At 41.2% G+C, this 20441-nt stretch overlaps 1 protein-coding gene across 3 annotated transcripts; it reads left to right on the forward strand.

Annotated features, from left to right (window-relative positions):
- Positions 1 to 834: 834 nt before the first annotated feature.
- Positions 835 to 20441, forward strand: wdr62 (WD repeat domain 62). 3 transcript variants are annotated; one of them, XM_084717709.1, is made up of 33 exons: positions 835 to 1242; positions 2089 to 2180; positions 2359 to 2421; positions 2949 to 3006; positions 3108 to 3275; positions 4393 to 4530; positions 4653 to 4835; positions 5108 to 5268; positions 5343 to 5532; positions 6359 to 6490; positions 6683 to 6846; positions 6929 to 7020; positions 7389 to 7514; positions 7609 to 7679; positions 9009 to 9130; positions 9215 to 9290; positions 10100 to 10211; positions 10626 to 10689; positions 11526 to 11639; positions 11949 to 12058; positions 12147 to 12199; positions 12298 to 12546; positions 13729 to 13826; positions 13911 to 14041; positions 14126 to 14239; positions 14663 to 14774; positions 15238 to 15316; positions 15421 to 15490; positions 18023 to 18145; positions 18390 to 18818; positions 19412 to 19495; positions 19612 to 19709; positions 20020 to 20441. In XM_084717709.1, the coding sequence occupies exons 1-33, from the start codon at positions 1138 to 1140 to the stop codon at positions 20233 to 20235; spliced, it is 4197 nt and encodes a 1398-aa protein (XP_084573835.1). In that variant the 5' UTR covers positions 835 to 1137; the 3' UTR covers positions 20236 to 20441. The 3 variants fall into 3 exon arrangements, with proteins under 3 accessions (XP_084573835.1, XP_084573834.1, XP_084573833.1); XM_084717708.1 differs by having other exon boundaries at positions 851 to 1242; positions 5346 to 5532; positions 12295 to 12546; XM_084717707.1 differs by having other exon boundaries at positions 855 to 1242; positions 12295 to 12546.

Below are 20441 nucleotides of genomic sequence, written 5' to 3' on the forward strand. Positions count from 1 at the left end.
AGAAATTTAGATGCCCCATTGGCCTTTAAATAGTATGTGAACACTGTTTTTTTTTCCCCAAATGCCATGACCTGGAATAACTCCAAAGGGGGAACTGTGTTTTTTCTAGTTAAAAAGCACAACGTTTATTTGTTTTTCTTTCTTTCTTTCTTTATTTATTTATTTTGACAATTTCCCACTGTCTGTCACGGCTCCCCTGTTCATATGTATTTGTTCACAGGTCAGTCTTGGCCTAATGAAAATGGCAGTGATGGTGATGTGATGAAGCAGCAAGCAGAAGTGGTCAATGCAGCATCTAAGTATGTGTCTGTGGTTTAAATGTGTAAAAAAGAGAAAATATAGAGCAATGTGTTTGCATATACACATAAACAGTTTCACTTTGTGCACAATAACAAACAAACAGACAAAAATATCTATATAATAGAAAATATAAAACTGGCCTGATAAAAAATTATAAAAAAAGAACAATAACTAGATTGTTTAGAATGTAATCTATTGCCTATTTTAGATGTTACAATTGAAATGTTACTTTCTGAACTATGAAAACTTCTGAAACAATAATAATAATAAAAAAAATTAAATATCATGATAATTTAAATGAATTACTCTGAAAACTTCTTCCAGACCTCTGTAGTAAGGAATTCAAACAAAACATTTATTCAGTCCGACCCCTTGAAGCGCAGAATAGAAAATAAAGGGGAAATAAATCTGATTCCAGTTGATTTCAATCACCTGGGGCCTTGAAAGTAACGCGATAATTGATTGGTTGGTTAGCGGGTAATGGGCGGGATTTCGGCTGTGTATTGGTTGTTTTGGGGAGTAGCTGAGGAGAACTCCGCTGTACATTGGTTGGTTGCGGAGTAGAGGGCGGGATCTCCGTTGTCTATTGGTTAGTTGGTGAGGTGGTGGGCGTGGCTCAGTTTAAACTGGAGTCCCGCTGCTGAGATAAGTGTCAAGTTTCCTTTAGCATGAAGCTAAGCTAGTCCTCCGTCACTATCTTCACCAAACTGACTCCGCTGCTGGTTCACGTCAGCGAACTTTTATGGACCAACACCGCGGTGTTTAGACGGTTGTTATCTGCGGTGTTACGGCTCGGTTTGTTTCTGTCTGTGTTAAAGTTAAAGTGAGTCTGTGACCATGGCGGAGGGAGCGGACTGCAGCTCAGTCAACCCCGCGAAGAGGAGACAGCCAGCGGGCAGGAAGAGCCGACAGAGCCAGCTGAAGAAGAGCTCCAGCAGCCGGGTAACGATACGGTCTGAGCCGGTAGTAACACAGCTAACTGTTAGCATCACAGTCCCGTTAGCTCGGCTGCTGTTTCACTGAAGTTTTACTGAAGAGCTCAAAGTTGTCAGCAAGTTTAAAGACGAACTGAGAACGAGCTGCTGACACGAAGATCCACAGAATGTACAGTTATTAAACCTGAACTTGTTTGGTTTTTTCGTATAATAGAGAAGAAGTGTTGTATAACTTGAGTCAAAAGCTAACTTTTCATAGCAACAAGCTAATGTTTAGACAACAAAAAGAGGCCATCGTGTTGCACAGAAATCTGCGACCCGTGTCTTTCTGCGACACTGCGGGATGAAAAACTGGACAACTTTATTTAAAATAACATATTTTAGATCAGACGTCACACAGTGTTTTACAGTAAGAGACCAAAGCAACAGAGACTGTAAGATACAGACACAGTGTCATAAATAAAAATCGACAAATGTGGGCAAATCGATCAGGTGACCCACAGTTCATGTTGACATCAGTGTGACCACCACCTGTAGCCTCGTCATCATATTATATTATACTGATTAGAGAGCAGTGATTGAGTGTGAAAAAGATTTTGCTTCTTTGTGGAATACCCCCAAGTCAACTTCTTCATTTACATTTAAAGCATATTTAGTTACATGGATAACAATTTTTATTTTTTTATTTTTTGAAAAACTGTTGTGAATTCAGAAATTTTACAACAGTATTTTTTATAGTTTTAAACATTTCAAACGGCCCTGAAGGCACAATTTATTAAACCGACATATTTCTGAATGTAAATGTAGTTTGGTGTGTGTGTGTGTGTGTGTGCGTGCGTGTGTGTTGTTTCAGGTGAGTCTGGAGAAGGTTCTGGGTATCAGCACAGCCAGTGGCAGCGGTTTGACCTCTGACCCCAACACTGGACTCATCGCCTATCCTGCAGGGTAAGCCCTGCCTCCTCTCACTCACCTGTATGTAAAGGGCAACGCCCTCAAAACAGAGTGAAAGTTTGGTGTTTAAGATGCACTGTGGATACTGATATCTGATGTTTTCCCAGCATGCTTTTCTCTGCATCATGAAGTTGACTCCCGCTGACCTGCTGTGATTAAATTTTTGTTTCAGGTGCGTCATCGTGTTGTTTCACCCGAAGAAGAACAAACAGAGTCACATCATCAACACATCCAGGTAGATCCTTCTGCTCCACCTTCACCTGCTCACTCAACATGTGCTGACATTAAAGTCCTGCTGGGTATTCTCTCCTAAATCTGCTCCCGTCTCTCAGGAAAAATAACATGCACCAACCTGAGACTTCTAACATGTGTGGGCTTGTGTTTACATCCTGAAACAGAGACACCGTCTCCACACCTTGTGAAAACTCCAACTATCAAAGCTAAATGCTTCTGTCTGAAACATAGGCGTGATGTAACTGGATAAATTTTCAGCTGCAGGTTTCTCTTGCAGTTATTGTTCAGAATATCCAGACCAAGTTTGAACTAAATAAGGTTTAAAATCTGCAGTTGAAATCTCTGCATGTTTTCATATTTATTCTGATACAAATATAAAATCTTTAATGAGAAAACAAACATAATTTATAATAAAAAGACTTAATGAAAGTCTCCAGAGGTCAGATCTTCTTTACAGTTTAAAGTTTAGAATGATCTCATCTATGACCCATGTTGAGCTCTGCTGGTGTGTGTGTGTTTGTGTTTCAGGAAACCGTTCAGTGCTCTGGCCTTTTCCCATGATGGAAAATACCTGGTTACTGGTGAGGTGAGAGCTGAGAGTCGTACACCTGAGTCTGGTGTTGTTACTCTGTGAACTCTAGAGACAACAGGTAAATTTATCTGTGTGTGTGTGTGTGTGTGTTTCAGAGCGGTCACATGCCCTGTGTGCGGGTGTGGGAGGTGGATGGCAGTCAGGTGGCAGAGGTTCAGTCTCATAAATATGGAGTCTCCTGTGTGGCGTTCTCCACCAACAGCTGCTACATCGTCTCTGTGGGTTACCAACACGACATGACCGTTAGTGTGTGGGACTGGAGGGTGAGGACACACACACACACACACACACACACACCAGTGGTAGACTATACTCAAGTACAAATTTTACTTGAGTCTTTTCTTTTCAGGCTACTTTCTACTTTTACTCCCTTAAATCTTGGAGGGAAATGGTACTTTTATCACTCGAACAGCCAAGAAGATCTTTTTTTTCAAATTTATGTGTGCAACAACTTTGTTGAGTTAAAAAACACAAAGCTGCTGGCACCTGACTTTTCCTAAAAGTGTCTGTATTTTCATTTAGAAGTTATATAAGGTACACAGAACACAAAAAAGTGATCATTTTTACCTGTTTCAGCCACAGGTGGTCAAACTGACCCCACATAAATAGCCGCTGTTACATTGTTACTTGTTGCACAGTTGGAGATGCATCATGGTTTGCTTAGCAACTATTATTTTTTGTCAAAAAAAAAAAAAAAACTTAACAAGTGGTCTTGATTTCCATTTCCCACCTTAAACTTAAAATATAAGTAATTAGATTCAGTTAAAAATAAAGTAGGGGAGACCAGGGACAGTTGTAACTCCTTTAGTCTGAATTTTTGTGTTCAAGCTCTCAGATGTTGAAACAAAGAACCCTTACTTATTACAAACAGCAATGTTTCCAGCTTTTTTTTTTTTTTTTTTTTTTTTTTTTTTTCATACTCATTTCCAGCCCTTTCCCATCGGCTGGAGGATTTATTTTTTTGTGACGGTGTTTATCATGACAGATAATAGAGTTTGGAAGTCAGAGGTCAAAATGATGCTTATGGACATTTAGTAGTTCTGGAGTTCTGGCACGTCTAGCGTTAACTGCCCTACATTTGTGTGACAGCTTTAGTTACTTAGAAAAATATATTTTTCACAAATAAATACTGATTATGACTAAACTTCCCAGCAGTTTGTACCAAAGCAGCTGAAACCAATAGTTCATTAATCAGTTTGTCAGTGACAGAACTGTTTTGATAATGGTTTATGTATTTTTTCATGTAAAACATTTAATGATCTCAGCAGGTAATATGTTTTAGAGACTGTTGGTTGGACAAAAAAACCATGAAGATGTTGCATTGGATTCTGGCTAATTGTGTCAGCTTTTGTCCTTGCTGTCCTCCTCCTCTATGAGCAGAAAGGTTCAATCATCGCCTCCAACAAAGTGTCCAGCAGAGTGTTCGCCGTCTCTTTCTCTCAGGACAACAGCTACTTTGTCACAGCAGGAAACAGACACGTCAAGTTCTGGTACCTGGACGCCTCTAAAGAACGAAGGGTAAAGTCCTGACCTCCAATCAGCCAATCATGTCTCAGCCTTCACAACTTTAAAGCTCATGGACCTAACGAAAAAGTTGTCCTTTTTTTCTCCTTCACATTTTATTTTCTCTCTATAACCAGGTGAACAGCACAGTGCCTCTGATTGGTCGGTCAGGGTTGCTAGGAGACCACAAGAACAGTTTTTTCAGTGGGGTGGCATGTGGGCGTGGCCTCATGGCATGCAGCACCTACTGCATCACCAGCTCAGGTCTGCTGTGTCTGTTCAACGGCAGCCGACAGCTGGAGGCCTGGGTCAACCTCAAGGTCAGTGAGGAGCATAACAGGATCCACCTGTACAGTTAAAAAAAACAAAAAAAACATGTACAGTTTAAAAATATACCAAAAAAATACAGCTGTACAGGAAAAAATAGACCCATATGTTTGAAAAATTAGACCTGTTCCATAAAAGATACACCTGAACAGTAAAAAATACACATGCACAGTTAAAAAAAATCTTTACAGTAAAATTTCTTATAGTATATGTACACATGTATCTAAGAATCTAAATTGAACGGATTAAATGTTTTTGTTGACAGACGTCGTCGGCGAGCTGCCTGGTGGTCGGTGAGAACTTCATCTTCTGTGGTTGTGCTGACGGCGTCATCAGAGTGTTCAGTCCATCCGACCTGCAGTACATCAGCACCCTGCCCCGCCCACACCGGTTGGGGGTCGACCTCACGCAGAGCGTACAGCACGGGTACAAACACTGCAAAATATACTGCTGAGGTCCTGAGAAAAACACCTGTACTCACTGCATATCTGTCTCCACAGTAGCATGTTACCTGCCAGTCCAGGTGCTCAGTACCCCGACACGCTGGCTCTGACCTTTGACCCCGCCGCCAAACACCTGACCTGTGTGTACAATGACCACAGCGTGTACGTGTGGGACGTCAAAGATGTGAGGAACGCGGGGAAACTGTACTCTGCTCTGTATCACAGCAGCGCTGTGTGGAGCGTCGAGGTCAGACTACAACACAAATATTATCAGAAATACTACAGTAATTATATGTTTTAAACACTGTCTGAAAAATGTCAAATACTACAATGACTATATACTTTAAATACAACCAGGACTTCTACAGTAATTATATACTTCAAATATTACAATAATTATATACTTTAAATACCACCTGATAACCCTCACAGAATGCAATGATTTGTAATAACTGAACTGATTGAATGATCTGAAATACTTCAAATACTTCCAGAAATACTTATATGTAAGTAATTGTTTTACCACTTCCAATACTGAAAAATGTAAATAATTCCAGAAATACTTGTAATACTGTCATAAATAGCTGGAATACCAGATACTTCAGTAATGCCAGACAGACTTCAGTTACTACCAGAAATACTTCCAGTTTCACCAAATGTACTTTATAATTATATAAATCCTTCTGATACTATCAGGAACATTGAATTATACCAGAAATACTTATAATACTACAGCAGTACTTCAATACTGTCAGACATACCTCCAGTACCACCATAAATAATTCTAGTATAACTAAGATTACTTGTAAAAAATTCTACCAGAAGTAAAACTACTGAAGTACTTCAGTACTGCCAGAAATGTTTGTCTAATCATAGTATATAAAAATGTTTTAAGTATTGATATGTACTGCTGTACATCTATAATTGTGTGTGTTTATGTGTATTTAAACTGCTGCAGTGTGTATTTAAACTGGTGGAGTCTGTATTCAAACTGGTTTGTGTGTATTCAAACTGGTGGAGTCTGTATTTAAACTGGTGCAGTGTGTGAATCGGTGTGTGTTTTATCTCTTCAGGTGTATCCGGAGCTGTCAGACTCGTCTCAGGCCTGTCTGCCTCTGTCCTCCTTCCTCACGTGTTCGTCTGATAACACCATCAGACTGTGGCACACAGACCCCCCCACTGGACACACAAACCTCTACAGCAACGTAAGAATAACACACACACACACACACACACACACACACACACACACACACACACACACACACACACACACACACACACACACACGTACTAATATACAAGTGTATAGGTGTACCAGGACTAAACGACAGGGAGTTTTCTCTTTCTATTTGTCGTCATAAATCACTTTGTGTGTGTGCGTGTGCGCTTTTCAGGACCTGTTGAGGATTTTGTATGTGGGGGAGAACACGCAGCACCTGCAGGCTGAGGGGGAGAGGGGGGAGGCAGTAGGTGCTGATGGGAAGGCTGGGATCAGAGTGCTGGGGGTCAGTCCTGATGGACAACACCTGGCAGCTGGAGATCGCTGTGGAAACCTGCGGTAAGAGACGCAGAGACACACACAGCTGGAGTATCGCTCTGTCCTCACAGAGGTTATGACAGATGTTTGTGTGTGTGTTCAGGATCTTTGGTCTGGAGTTTCTGGACGAGCTGGTGAAGATTGAGGCTCATGACTCTGAGGTGTTGTGTCTGGCATTCTCGCCCGCGTCCACAGGTAAAGTCATCACCTGAGGCCCGCATTTCTAAACCTTTAATCTAGATCAGAATGATCCAGAGAGGATTAAATCTCAGAACAGGGTGTTTCAGACCTTTTAATCTAGATCAGAATTATCAGGATTAAATCTTAAATTTGGATTTTTTTAAATCTACAAAACTGAGATACAGAGGTGGTAATCAAATCCTACTATTATTAGTATTTCTAAAACTCTGGGGTCCAGATTAGGAGAGTTTTGATGCCAAAAATCAGATAATTCTGATCTAAATGAAAGGTTTTGAAATACTGGCCCCAGGACAGCACTTTGTCTGTAGCGAGGTTCATATCAGCGTCAGAAAACGTCACTATAATGAGTTTTGTTGTTTCAGGTGTGAAAATGTTGGCGTCAGCCAGCAGGGATCGATTAATCCACATCTTCAACCTGGAGAAGAACTACAGTCTGGAACAGACTCTGAACGACCACTCGGCCTCCATCACCGCCGTCAAATTCACCGGTAAACTCAGATTTACACTGTCAATGCCGCTCACATAGTTATGATTACCGTTCCTGGTGTGGACGGCTGTTTACCTGTGTCACCTGTGTTCCAGGCGAGAGTCCAGGGGTACGAATGGTGAGCTGTGGAGCCGACAAAAGCATCTACTTCCAGACTGCTGAACAGGTCAGTCTGAAAACACACTGATCTCTGCAGTTTTGTTTGAGTGTCTCAAGTTGTTTTTTATTAAATCCAGGGTTCCTACACAGTTTGGAAAAACTGATTTCAGTCATTTCCAGGTTTGGATAAATTTGGAAAAATATTTTTTTTTTCCAGACTGTTGTGTCTGTTCTGTTGTCTTGAATATAAAATACAGAACTGACATAAATCGAAACATAAATTCATCAAACAAGCAGAGTCTCTTGAATCTTTAATAATCAAATATGAAGCTTTTTCTAAACAGAAGTTATTGAGTGACATCATCAGAAAAGCAAACAGACTGTCCTTTCTGCAGAACTGTACCTGTTTAATGCTTTAGTGGTCCAGCAGAGTCGCTCTCTGTGGACCGTTATTTTTGTTCTGATTATTCTCCTCCTCCTCCTCAGTTTGTTTTTGCAGGTATCCTGAAAGCAGTGTAGCCTAAACTCAAAATTATTTCACTGTTTTAATCATTCAGTTCTTCTGCATGTTTTCTCAGTCTGCTGCTTTGAAAATGTCAACTTTTAGGACTTTTTATCAGAAACCTACTTTTGCAAACTCCTCTTAGACTTTTGGGCCGATCAATGCAAAAATGAGTCGGAATCATCTGCAGACTTTACTGATCTAAAGTTATCAAAGGAAATTTGATTCTTTGATCAGTTTGGGCTAACCTATTAAAGCACAGTGCATTTCACCACCAGGGGGCGACACATATGCAAAAAGTTGATATCTCATAATTGGCTGTGGATTTGTGCAAAAGTTGTTTTGCATGATCTCAGGTCACGACTCAAACAATGAATAATTGGTAATCATTGTCAAAAGTGGGCGGAACTTATAACAAATCTAAATTTGTAGACATTACACAATCAAACTTGTAAAAATCATCAGCCAGAGCTGAAATTTCTTCAGCACATCTGCTGAATTGTGACTAAAGTTTGTCTCACTGTAACAAGTCAATCACTCGATATTTGTATAAATATCAAAAATCAATTAACTTCTGTATCTCCACAAGTCTTCATTCAAATGTGACCAAAATCAACACAAATATTCTGTAGATGGTTGATATCAGGAGTTTCAGATTGTGTTCAGATCAGTCGAACAGTGAGTCTGCAGTGATATTTAATATCTGGCTGTAATTTGTTTTGCAAACACAACATTTTCTTCTTTTTGTTTGATTAAATGTCAACTCAGCTGAACTCCTTAAACCAGCAGAATGATGACTGACTGTTTTTTGAGTTTGAGCTGCATTCAGGTGAAACAACCTGCTGATCTGACTCGTGTTTGACTCGTGGTGTCGTCGTGTCTCTGGCGGTCCAGACAGTGGATGGTCTGTCGTTCTCCAGGAGTCACCACGTGGTGGAGAAGACGACGCTGTACGACATGGACCTGGACTCCTCGAGGACGCACGTCGCCATCGCCTGTCAGGACCGAAACGTCAGGTTAGGAATAAGAAAAAGTTCAGGCGATCAGCTGAACGCTGAGGACTGAAGCTGACACACGTTTGTTTATGTTGTTTTTTTTAGGGTGTACAACGTAGAAACTGGGAAACTGAAGAAGTGTCTGAAAGGCTCGTCCAGCGATGAAGGAGCTCTGCTGAAGGTCAGAACACAATTATTGATTACTGTTTGTTTTAAAATGGTGAAAAATTAATCCTGTTACTATCTTGTCAGTTGAAAAATAGGTCCAAACATGACGTATGTCTGTGCGCTCCACCTATTTTCGCATTTGGACCTATTTTTCAACTGATCAACAGTTTTTATTAAAAAGTGTCCAAATTCTCTGATTTCAGCTTCTCAAATGTGAATATTTTCTGGTTTCTTCGCTCATCCTCCGTTTTCTCACACTTTATGGATCATCAATTAATTAATTATCAATTAATCGAGAAAATAATTGACAGATTAATCGATAATTAAAATAATTGTTAGCTGCAGCCTTACACTCAGCTGACATCACTTCCTGTCAAAATGTCAAAGCACGCCCACTGACGAACCGATTATGCTTTTTGAAGCTCAGTCTGCAGGCCTCGCCTGATTATGAGCTTTTATTTTGACGTGGCGGCAGCAAGTTGAGAGAAGGAAGTGGGAGAATTCATCCAACAAAAGATTTTACAGATACTTTGGAGAGACTGTTATGATTCCGTGGACGCGCCTACCCAGCATGCCTCCTGCTGAATGTTAACTTTTGCTCTGATGGTGATTGATGCTGTCAAGTTAATGAGGAAGAGAGCGACTTGTTTTTGTTTCCGGTGTTTGTCTCGCTCTCTGTTTTTCAATTTATAGGTATTTTTCATCACCTCTATTGTTATAAATGTGTTTTTGTTACTCTGCCCCTCGGAGACTGTTGGCCCTGGTGGAGCTCTGATGTGATTGGCTGATTTATTTATTTTATTTTATTTTTTTCCCCCGCAGGTTCACATGGATCCATCGGGGTCGTTCTTCGCCACCAGCTGCTCTGATAAAAACATCAGCATCTTTGACTACGAGTCAGGCGAGTGTGTCGCCACCCTGTTCGGACACTCTGGTGAGTAAATCCTTTAATGCTGTTTGTACAAAATGTGTCTCAGTATATTTTAATTTTTCTCACCAGAGTCATCTTCCCTCAGAAATTTTACTGTTGACGTCTGTAGGGCTGGACGATTTGGAAAAAATATCCGTTTGAAAATTAAAATGGTATTTTGACACACATTTCCCCTTTAACAAATACCGCATTTCCTCCAATATAAAAATTGCAATAGGTCATGTTGTGATTTTGCTAAAATTGTTCAGCCTTAGATGCCTCTGTGTTGCTTGTTTAGTGTTTTATTAAGGTGGGTTTATTTTAGTGACTCAAACCGAGCGGTTTGTATTCTTGTCAAGTCTTTGAGGAACTTTTAAATGTCATGTTTGTTCCTCAGATGTTTGATTTAGCTGCTGTGTGTCTGTTGTTTTTCCTCAGAGATCGTCACCTGCATGAGGTTCAGTCAGGACTGCAGACACCTCATCACTGTGTCAGGAGACAGGTACACTTCAGTTAAAGGAACAGTTCATCCAAATATCAACAACACATATTTTACCTGTTGTCCTGTTTGTCCATATTAAATATCATTAACATTAAAGATTAAAGTTTATCCAAAGAAGTAAAGATTATAGATCAGCAAAACGAGGAGTTTGAGGTGGATTCAAAACTCAAATCTTTTTTTTACAGTGAAAAGTGATTCTTCCTTTTACAAACTGTAAAAATAAGTAGCATACACCAAATTTCCTGGTGCAACACTATGTAGATTGTTTTTACCCTTAATTATAACACTGCTCATCATTTTTGTACCACGACCTGTGTGCATTTCTCCTCCCCAGTTATCCATGTTTCTCCATGTGTGAAAGGTGAAAGTTGTAGATAGTCTTGAGTGTATAGTTTTGTCAAATGTAGTACTTAATACTTTATAATTTTTAATTCTTTGACCTAATTTTTTTTTATTTTGTTATTTTAGAAGTATTCTGTCAGTTACCTTTTTTTTTCTACCTGAATTTTTTTTGAGCTGTTGTAACAGGTGAATTTCCCCGCTGTGGGATCAATAAAGTTTCTTATCTTATTTTGTAAAAAAGTTGTAATGTTTCATCAGCTGCAATGTGCGTCATGGCCTGTGTCTGTGGCTCAGTGCTTTTTCCTCTAAATGTTGACAGTGGCTCATCTTTTTGAGTCTCTATAAACTCACTGTGGACACCAAATTTTAAAAAAAGAGAAAATGTAATAGTTGCGGTTCCTGTCCTTCATGGCCATTCTATTTGAGTAGATTTCTGAGTTTACAAGCTGCACTTGAATGCACCATGAAGTCCCTGTCCATGTGTCTGTGTGCAGTTGTGTGTTTGTGTGGAGGCTGGACCCTCAGATGACCAGCACCATGAGGAAGAGGCGGGGCCCTAGACTGACCGCCGCGCCACAAACCTGCAGACGCAAACCACCGAACATCAGGTGAGCCTGAAGTAACGATTATTTTCATGGTCAATCAATCTCTTGATTACTTTTGTGATTAATTGATTAGTTGTTTGGTTCTGAAAATGCTGCTGGAAGTTAAAGATGACTGCTCCATGTTTGTACCCATTTTCTGACCTACTTTTCAACTGACAAGATTGTGACAAGATTAATTGATCGATTAATCATTCTGATTCACTTTTTAATAAACAAAACGCCCAAATTCAATCGATTAATTGAGAAAAAAAAATAGTTGCAGCCTTAAACCTGAGAGAAACATCTGTTCCATTATGTCATGTGTTGTTTCAGGAGAGAGACCTTCATCACTGTCCCGTCGTCTCAGCAGCCTCAGATGGAGGAAGAGGAGGAGGAGGAAGAGGCTGATGTCAGGACTCCAGCCAGACTGGACTCTGCTGATGGTGAGGAGGAGGAGGAGGAGGAGGAGGAAGACTGCGGTCACATGACCTCAAAAACCAGAGCTGAAGTTTGTTTGTTTGTGTGTTTCAGATCCTCCGCTGCTGCAGACCAACGGGAAACTGCCCATGTGGTTCAGAAAACTGGTCAGTTCAGTTCACTTTATTACTGATCAGTTTACAGATAATCAGTCAATATGTTTGTAGATTGATTTTCTCTGTGTTTGTGTTTGCATTTTCAGCAGAGTCAGGGCAAAGCCTCCACTAGCGTCCCATCAGACGCCGAGCCTCGTCAGGTGAGGAGTCGCTGGACAGAGCAGCTGGACCCTCTGATCATCTGCTCTAACTTCTCACCAAGTCAGATGGAGGAAGAAGAGGAGGAGGAGGAGGAGGAGGAGGAAGACGAGGAGGAAGACTTCCACCCTCAGAGTCTGGAGAGTCTGCTGGGGGAGGAGGGAGAGGAGGAGGACGATGGAGAGGAGGAGGAGAAGGAGGTGAGCTGAAACCTAACATGAAGTTAAACTGGGACTGTGGAAACAAAACTTGAAAGTCGGCCCGGTCTCACTCAGTCTTACACACTCTGCTCTTTAAAAATGACATCGAGATTCATTTTTCATCTCAGCTGACTTCAGTTCTCACATATTTGTGTCAATTTTTGACTTTCTCATAATGCATCTTTACATCCGTAATGAAAATGCGATTCAACGCGGTACAGTTTGTCTCAGTGCAGCGGAAAAGACCCATTAAAGTTTTGCAGTGTGTGTCGTCAGCCCGTCTCATATTTTAGCAGCTCTGCTGACGTTAATTTTAATGAAATCTTTTACCTTCATCTTGAAAAGCTAACTAGTTATTAAATCCAAAACGCAACTAAATTGTTGAAGATGAACGACAGAATAATTGAGTTCATGCTGTTCACCCTGCAGGTGATGCAACATGATTTTGTGGTCTGTTTTCATTCCATCAGTGTAACCTTATTAATTTTTTATTTACTTCTAAAGCAATTATTTATCTTAAAGTTTTTCTCTCAAGGCACCAACTTCATAACAAACAGATCATAAAAAACAATTCTCAAGCAAATAAAACTTAAAAAAAAAAACAGTAAAAGGCAGTCAGTAAAAATCAGGAAATGCTCTCCAATAAAAGAGATTTAAAAGAAGTCACTGACTGGATTTCTGCTGGCTGCTTGTTTCAGAACCTCGACTCTGACTGAGAACTCTCTGTCACCTTTATTTTAAGCAGCATCAGAGGAACAGATATGAGACCTGTGCCCAAGGATCTCAGGCTACATACCTGCTCATAAGTGACTAAGTCGGCTGTATGAGAGGCCATGACAAGCTTTAGAAGTCAACAGTAAAGGTCAAAACACAATAAAGGTGTCAGACGTTCATGTCATTGTTTTAAATGACGGAACACATACTGAAAGCGTCCAGAGGAAATACAGAGGAAACAAAACTGGTCCCAGAACCTGACCCCTGAGGGACACCATACTTGATGTACTTGACCAAAGATGTCCTGTAGTCTTTAATGGAGATCCAGAACTTCCTGTTTAACTAGCATGAAGAGAACCGTTTTAAATCTGCAGCAGATGTCAGTTTTTGAATGTGCTGTTGATGGATACTAATGTCCCATAATACAACACACAGAGGAGCTGCAGTGAACTTGTCTCTGATGTTCAGGTGGTACAGAATCCAGGTGAGGACAGGAGCAGCTACATCCTTTACCCCAACAACAACAACAACAGCAGCAGCAACATCACCAGCACGACCACAGACAGGTGAGGCTCCTGCTCAGGTAACACAACTGGGACAAACGAACACGTCAAGTTTGTCTCTAACAATCCGTGTTTGTGTGCTTTCAGGGAGTTTGGCGTAGAGGGTGTGACCGACGCTCGCCGCTCTCTGACTCAGCTGGAGGTCAAAGGCCAGCTGAGTCCAGACTCCGCCTGCTCTGAAGGGTCAGCAGGAAGTCTGGAGCAGCAGCACGACGCCGGTCAGACAGCAGATCATAGAACTCCACATACTGTTGATTGATTGATTGGTTGATTGTTTTGAACGTGCTGTGTTGTGTTTTCAGACACAGACTCTCTCAGTCAGGGCAGTTCTGTGGGCAGTTTGTGTCTGGAGGATGACGAGGACAGAAACTCTCTGAAGAACCACTTTGAAACTCTGGCCTCCAGCCTGAACGACGGTAACAAACACTCTGCAGCAGCTTCAACGACTCAAAGTCTATTACTATGATATGATAAAGGAGAGTAAAACATTATTAATCGTGGGCCGTCTGATAAAAGTGAGTTTTAAGAAGTTGTTTGAAAACTGCTGATCTCATAGAAAACACTCGGTCAGCCTTCGTTTTCAGTCTGGTCTGAGGAACGGCCAAAAGGTTTTGATCAGCTGATCTCAAGAGCCTGGCCGCGGTCTACGGAGTTAAAAGCTCCTTAATGTGGTCTGGCGACAGACTGTGGACGGATTTGGTCAGACATGTCCAAACTCGCCTCCAAATAATTTGAATTATTTTACCGTTGGTGTGTTAAAGCCTCCAGTCTGTAAAGTCTGACCTGCAATCTCCTCACGCGTTCGCTCACTAAGGTGTTTGTGACTTGTGACCTTTCAGAGAAGTTTGACACAGACCTGCGGACTCTGCAGCCATCAGAGGAAAAACACTTCCTGAACCCCCGACTCAGCATCTCCACACGCTTCCTGTCCCGCTTCCAGGACAGAGTCAGGTCCGTCTACCCACAATCCTCAGGGGCTCTCAGCTGGGGCTGAACGATACAGCAGAAAAATGTATCACGATGAAATGTTTGATTTCAGCTGATAATTTCTAATGAGAAATTAGGGATTCATTTTATTCTTCACAGTGAAAAACAAACAAATGTTTTATAAGATTAAGATAAATTAATCCCTTCGTGATGCACATTAAATACTGATGATCTGAACTATTTTTTAATCAACACTTTCCTCTCCGTCTGACACAACAACACAAACAGTGTGGAGTGAGAAAATGAGTTCAGTCGACGGTGCAACTAAACAACACACCTGTTAATGAGCTGGAGATTATTGTTTTAATTACGTGCTCTCATTTAACATGTTCTATTGCTGTTGATGAAGTGTGTGATGCATATCCCAGTTGTTTTATCGCTGAGGAAACAGGAAGTGACTCTCTGTTTGTTCCTGCTGTGATTTTAGGGCGTGGCCAAGCCGAGCTCCGCCTCCTGTTTCAATCCCAACCAGGATCTCAGAGGAGAGCAACGTCAGCAGCACATCGGTACAAACAAAACATGTATGAAATTGAATTTTGCACCTCGACAGTTGGTGAATTAAGTTTTTATCTTAAGGGACTAAATTTTTTTTTGTTTGTTTTTTTTCCAGGTAAACTCTGAGACGAGCAGCGAAGTCGCCTCAACTGAGTCGACGCAGAAAGAAAACGAGCCCAGTGGAGGTGAGTCAGCTGTAAACATGAACTCAGTCGTTCATCCTCTCAGTACTCTGGGTGATGGTGTGTGATGTGACCCCGAGGTCCCTTCAGTACTTGACATTTTGTTTTACAAACATTGTGTATTGAATGAGTCATTTCAAACTTTCATCCTTGTTGTAGATTGTAGAATTTAAATTGTGCCCAGTCGTTTGTCTAACATGGAGACGGGACTCGCTGAATTTCTTGTTGCTCCATTTTAGACAGCTTGGCTTCAGACTTTGAGAGTTGATGTTAGCAGCAGCCAGTAGCCACCTGGACTGTCCCCGACTACGAATTCTTTTGACCTTACAGTCAGAGAAAGTGTGAGTCCTCCTGTAGTTCAGTTATAAAAATCAGCACACAGCCGAGTGTCCAGCATCACCTGCACTCTGCGCTCCTTTACGCCGTGAATTAAGGATTTATTTGGACCAAACCAGAGTTGGTGATTGTTGGACAGTGGAAAGATGAACTGAGACGTTTTGTTGAGTTTTATTTAGTTTCTGTAAAGTTTGAATGAACCTGATGATGATGCAAAATGATTCTGGTGAGTTTGTTGAGATCAATAAATGATCTGTTTCTGGTTAAACCAAACGTCTCTTCCTCTTTAAAAAAAAAAAAAAAAAAAAAAAAAAAAAAACTCTCAGACTGTAGTGATCCTTTCCATAATGTTATCAGACACTAACAAGAACAATCTGAGCCTGTCAGAGACAAAAACAGTCGTCAGCTGTCCTGCGCGCTCTGTGGTGCGCTCTGGTGAAGGGTCTGATGGCGCGTCAGCCGTGCTCCGTTTCTATCACTCTTCTCTGCCTCCATCACTGTTAGTTTTGTGGTTTGTGGTGATTTAGAGACTCAGTTTGTAAAGTTTACAGCCTGTCATGCTGTTGCATTGATGCAGATAAAAAAACAAGAGCTGAAACTTGTTTACCGACCACTCGATTATCTTCTCTCATCAGTCAACAGACACAACATGTTGATCACCAGGAGATTTTTGCACCAGTTAATACAAAACGTCATGCACACATTCTCCCTGTGCATTTTTGTAAACTTCCATCTGTTTTATTGTGTTCCTCGACTGGAACTGACTCTGAGTCAGGGGTCTCTGCTGATCTTTGATGATCAGGGGACGTCCCTTGGAGACACACTGTTGGCTGCAGCTGTCTTTAATGGAAGCTGTAAAGAGCACACAGCAAGTCAAGGTTGTTGAGAAACTAATCTCATAAAGCAATAATGATAAAGGTGTAATTTGTCTCACCCTAACAGGTGCAACAAAGCTAACAGGAGACTGAGGAAGATGTCAGTCTGTCACAGTTTATAAACGAGGTCTGATCAGCCAGGTGAACTGAAAACACCCGTGTGGGTGTCCACAGCTTGTAGCATTTGGGGAAAAAGTTTTTCAAAAATAGATTTTTGAAATGTGTGATAAGTGACGACGTAGAATGACATCCTGCGATTGCCCTCCAGAATTTCAATTTGCAACAGATATAAAGAATTACAATATAATATCTTACATAACATCTATATATCGTCATATATTTATAGTAAATATACAGCGGGAGTTTCACCAAATTGTCCCAAATGTAAAAGTCATGCAGGCACTAGGTTGCTAACCCTAACCCTGTGGGAATGTTAATACAATTCAGGTATTCTGGAGGGCAATATGTGCAAACATTAGTGTTGCAATAGGACAACAGGTGTCAGCAAATCCACTTCTATGTTTGCTTGGACGTGTCCCCAATTTTCTTTAACAACATGAAGAAGTGATTCAGTCACTCTTAATGCTGGCAAGGAAAGCAATCATGGTGAAGTGGGTAGGAGATGACCCTCCCTCTGTTCCTAGATGGAAATCTCTGATATCAGAGGTTGTGACTCTTGAAAAATTGGGACATTGCATCAATGGGATAATTCATACTTTTCAGCAGAAATAGAAGAGACCATTGGAACATCTTGGAGTTAAATACAATTTGGAACTGAAGTAACTGGACACACGCATTACAGAAATCTGACTCGTGTGGGTTTCACTTTCATATTGTTTGAGTTTGAGTGCTGTGCTTTTCTCTTCATTTATGGACCAGTCATGTTAAATTGGTAACTTGTGAAAATTGTAATTTTGTAATTTGATTTTTTTTTGTATACCTTTGGAAAGTTGAATAAAAGGTTATAATTTTTTTTTTTTTTTTTTTTTTTTTGGAAGTTGTGAATCTATTCATAATCGTAGAAGACAGGATATTCTTACATGATTATTTTATTTCATCTGTAGCATTTGGGGTCAGATTGTAAAGCCCGAATTTAATCTTTTTGGAAATAACAGTTTTGACCACGTATGTGTTATTAGCAAAAAATAATTTTAGCTCATATTTAAAGAGGAGGTGCAGGAGGATTTTCCATCATGTTACTGTTTCTTTAAATTTATATTGGGTTTAATAGAAAGAACAGAATCTCCAGGACGCCTCCCTGTGGGACTCCACATTATTAAAGACAGGAGTGTGTGTGTGTGTTTGTGTGTGTGTGTGATCACAGTGAGATGCAGCCACTCAGTCCTTCGTCGTAGAGCTTCCTGCATGATTTCCCATCAGCCTCTTCGCCGCCCAACACGTCGACGACACTCTGTTGTAGTCGTCCAGTGCAGAGAAACACTGCAAGGTGTGTCTGTGTGTGTGAACGGACACCTGGGTGTTTCATTTTGTGTTTGGGTTTTCTTGATCCATGGTGTGGGTTTAAGTTCACTCCAGGTGCCGCAGGGCTCCTGGGAACCATCTCTGTAGAAACACCTTCACCAACACTCCGGCTGGTTCAGGTTCACTCACCTGTTCTCTCTCACCTGAGGTTCTTTATTTAATCCATCTTCAGCTTTTAGTTTCTGACCTTCTGCTTTTTTAACCATCAGACATCACCTCCAGGAGTCACTCTCCAGTCCAGCAGAGGGCGCCACGGCTCGGATACCTGGGAACCACAGCGAGTTCCAGGGCCAAACTGAGCCAGGACTCCTCCACCTCCACCCAGGAGGAGGAAAAGGAGAACCTCTCCTCCTCCACCTCCACCCAGGAGGAGGGGAAGGAGAACCTCTCCTCCTCCTCGGACCCCCTGCATCATGTCACAGCGGTGACCTCACAGGTGTTGGCCACACCCACTGACGTGACGTCGCCGGGTGGAGTTGGGAGATGGAGAGCTGGCAGTGTTGAGGAGACCCCAACAAATCAAAACCAAACGCTCGTCCAAAGCCCCGCCCTCTCCATCACCCCCATCACAAGCTCCGCCTCCCAGCAGGAAGGAGGTCCAGGAGGATCCGAGGATCCGAGAGTCCAGACTGATCCAGGTGAGATACTCAGACGTTGACGCGTCTGTTTTTTTCTCTTAATATCAGAACTTTTATCTCATAAACTTTATGGCCTTTTGTCTGAAGAAGACTTTTATTTTGACAGCTTAGAGCACAAATTCCAGTATTTTCTTTAGATATCACGACTTTTTCTGATCTTCTGTGTTGTGAAACGTGACAGGTGAAAATAGGAGGAGCTCCACCTGTTTTCACCTGTTTGGACCCATTTTTCCAACTACTGATCAATCTGACAATTTTATGGTTGTAACTAATATTAAGAGCATCTTTATTAAGCATGAACTAATGTTAATTAATGGATCTTTACTGTAAAGTGTTACAAGTATTTGGACATTTTTGTATATATGATATTCTCTGATGTTCTATACGTTGTATCTTATATTCTGTCTATTCAACTATTTAACTGTTTAACTATTTAAAAGTTGCATTTTTCCCCAAATATTTGGGTTTTATTCTCAAATTTTCACATATCACAACAAATTACAACTTTCTCTCTTTTCATACTGTAATTTTTTTTCCTTTGTCTCGCCACATCACTTTCTGATCGACTGATCTCCTCATATTTTTGTTCCCAGTATCAGACCCGTCTTCATCAGACCTGCCCTCCTCCTCCTCCTCCTCCTCCTCTCTGTCAGAAACACTCCGCCTCCCTCAGACAGGTAACGTCCTCACAGGACATGTTAAAGATCTTTCCTGTAGCGCCCCCCACAGAACAAACCCTGCTGTGTTTCGGGCTCTAAGAGGAGACGAGTCATCGGGATGTTTGTTGTTGCAGGTTCAGGTGACATCGAGTCCGTCAGTCTGCAGCAGTGTCAGCAGGTCGCCAACGAGCTGAGACAGACAGCGAGACGAGCTGTACACCTCTACCAACAGGTGACCGTCTGTCCATCTGTCCGTTTTCTTTTAATTTGTTTCCCTTCCACATAATTCTGTCATGAAACATAGTTTTGGTAGTTTGTAGCACAATAACATCTGATCTAAACATTTTCTGCATGAATATGTATATAAATATATCATTTATCACAGCTGTAAGCAGCTGGAAAACCTTGAAAAGTGCTTGAATTTGACTTTGGAAAAGATGCAGGAACCCTGAGAATAATTACAAATAAAGATGTAACTTAAAAAGTTTTCTTCTTGTAATATCCTGACTTTATATAACAGATTATTGTTTTCCGTCCTGCAGCTCAGCTCAGAGCAGCGTCCTCAGATGGCGTCCGTCCTGCAGGAGGCGTTTGGCGTCGTTCACTCTGAGCTGCAGGCGGTGCTGCGGGGTGGAGACGGGCGGGGCAGCAGCAGTGTCCCCTCTGGTCCACTGGAGGACGACAGGACAATGTCTCTGCTGGAGAAATACTCTGAGCAGCTGGTCCAAATGACCCAGAACAAACTGAATCAGATCTGAACCAGGACCAGCCGTCTGTACGGAGGCTGAAAGAGGACAAAATTCAACTGACAGACTCCGAGCTGGTTTTAAAACATCAGTATTAAATTTAAGGCACCTTATGTTTGTTGTTATGGCAGCAAAATGTGTTTTTTTTTGTTTTAAATCACTGTTTGTACATAAACTGTAGTTTTATCTTTGTTAATAAATGTTGAATTTGTCTTGTA

Source organism: Lutjanus erythropterus, chromosome 4 (assembly GCF_056507025.1).
Source record: "Lutjanus erythropterus isolate fLutEry1 chromosome 4, fLutEry1.hap2, whole genome shotgun sequence".
Lineage (NCBI taxonomy): Eukaryota > Metazoa > Chordata > Actinopteri > Lutjaniformes > Lutjanidae > Lutjanus > Lutjanus erythropterus.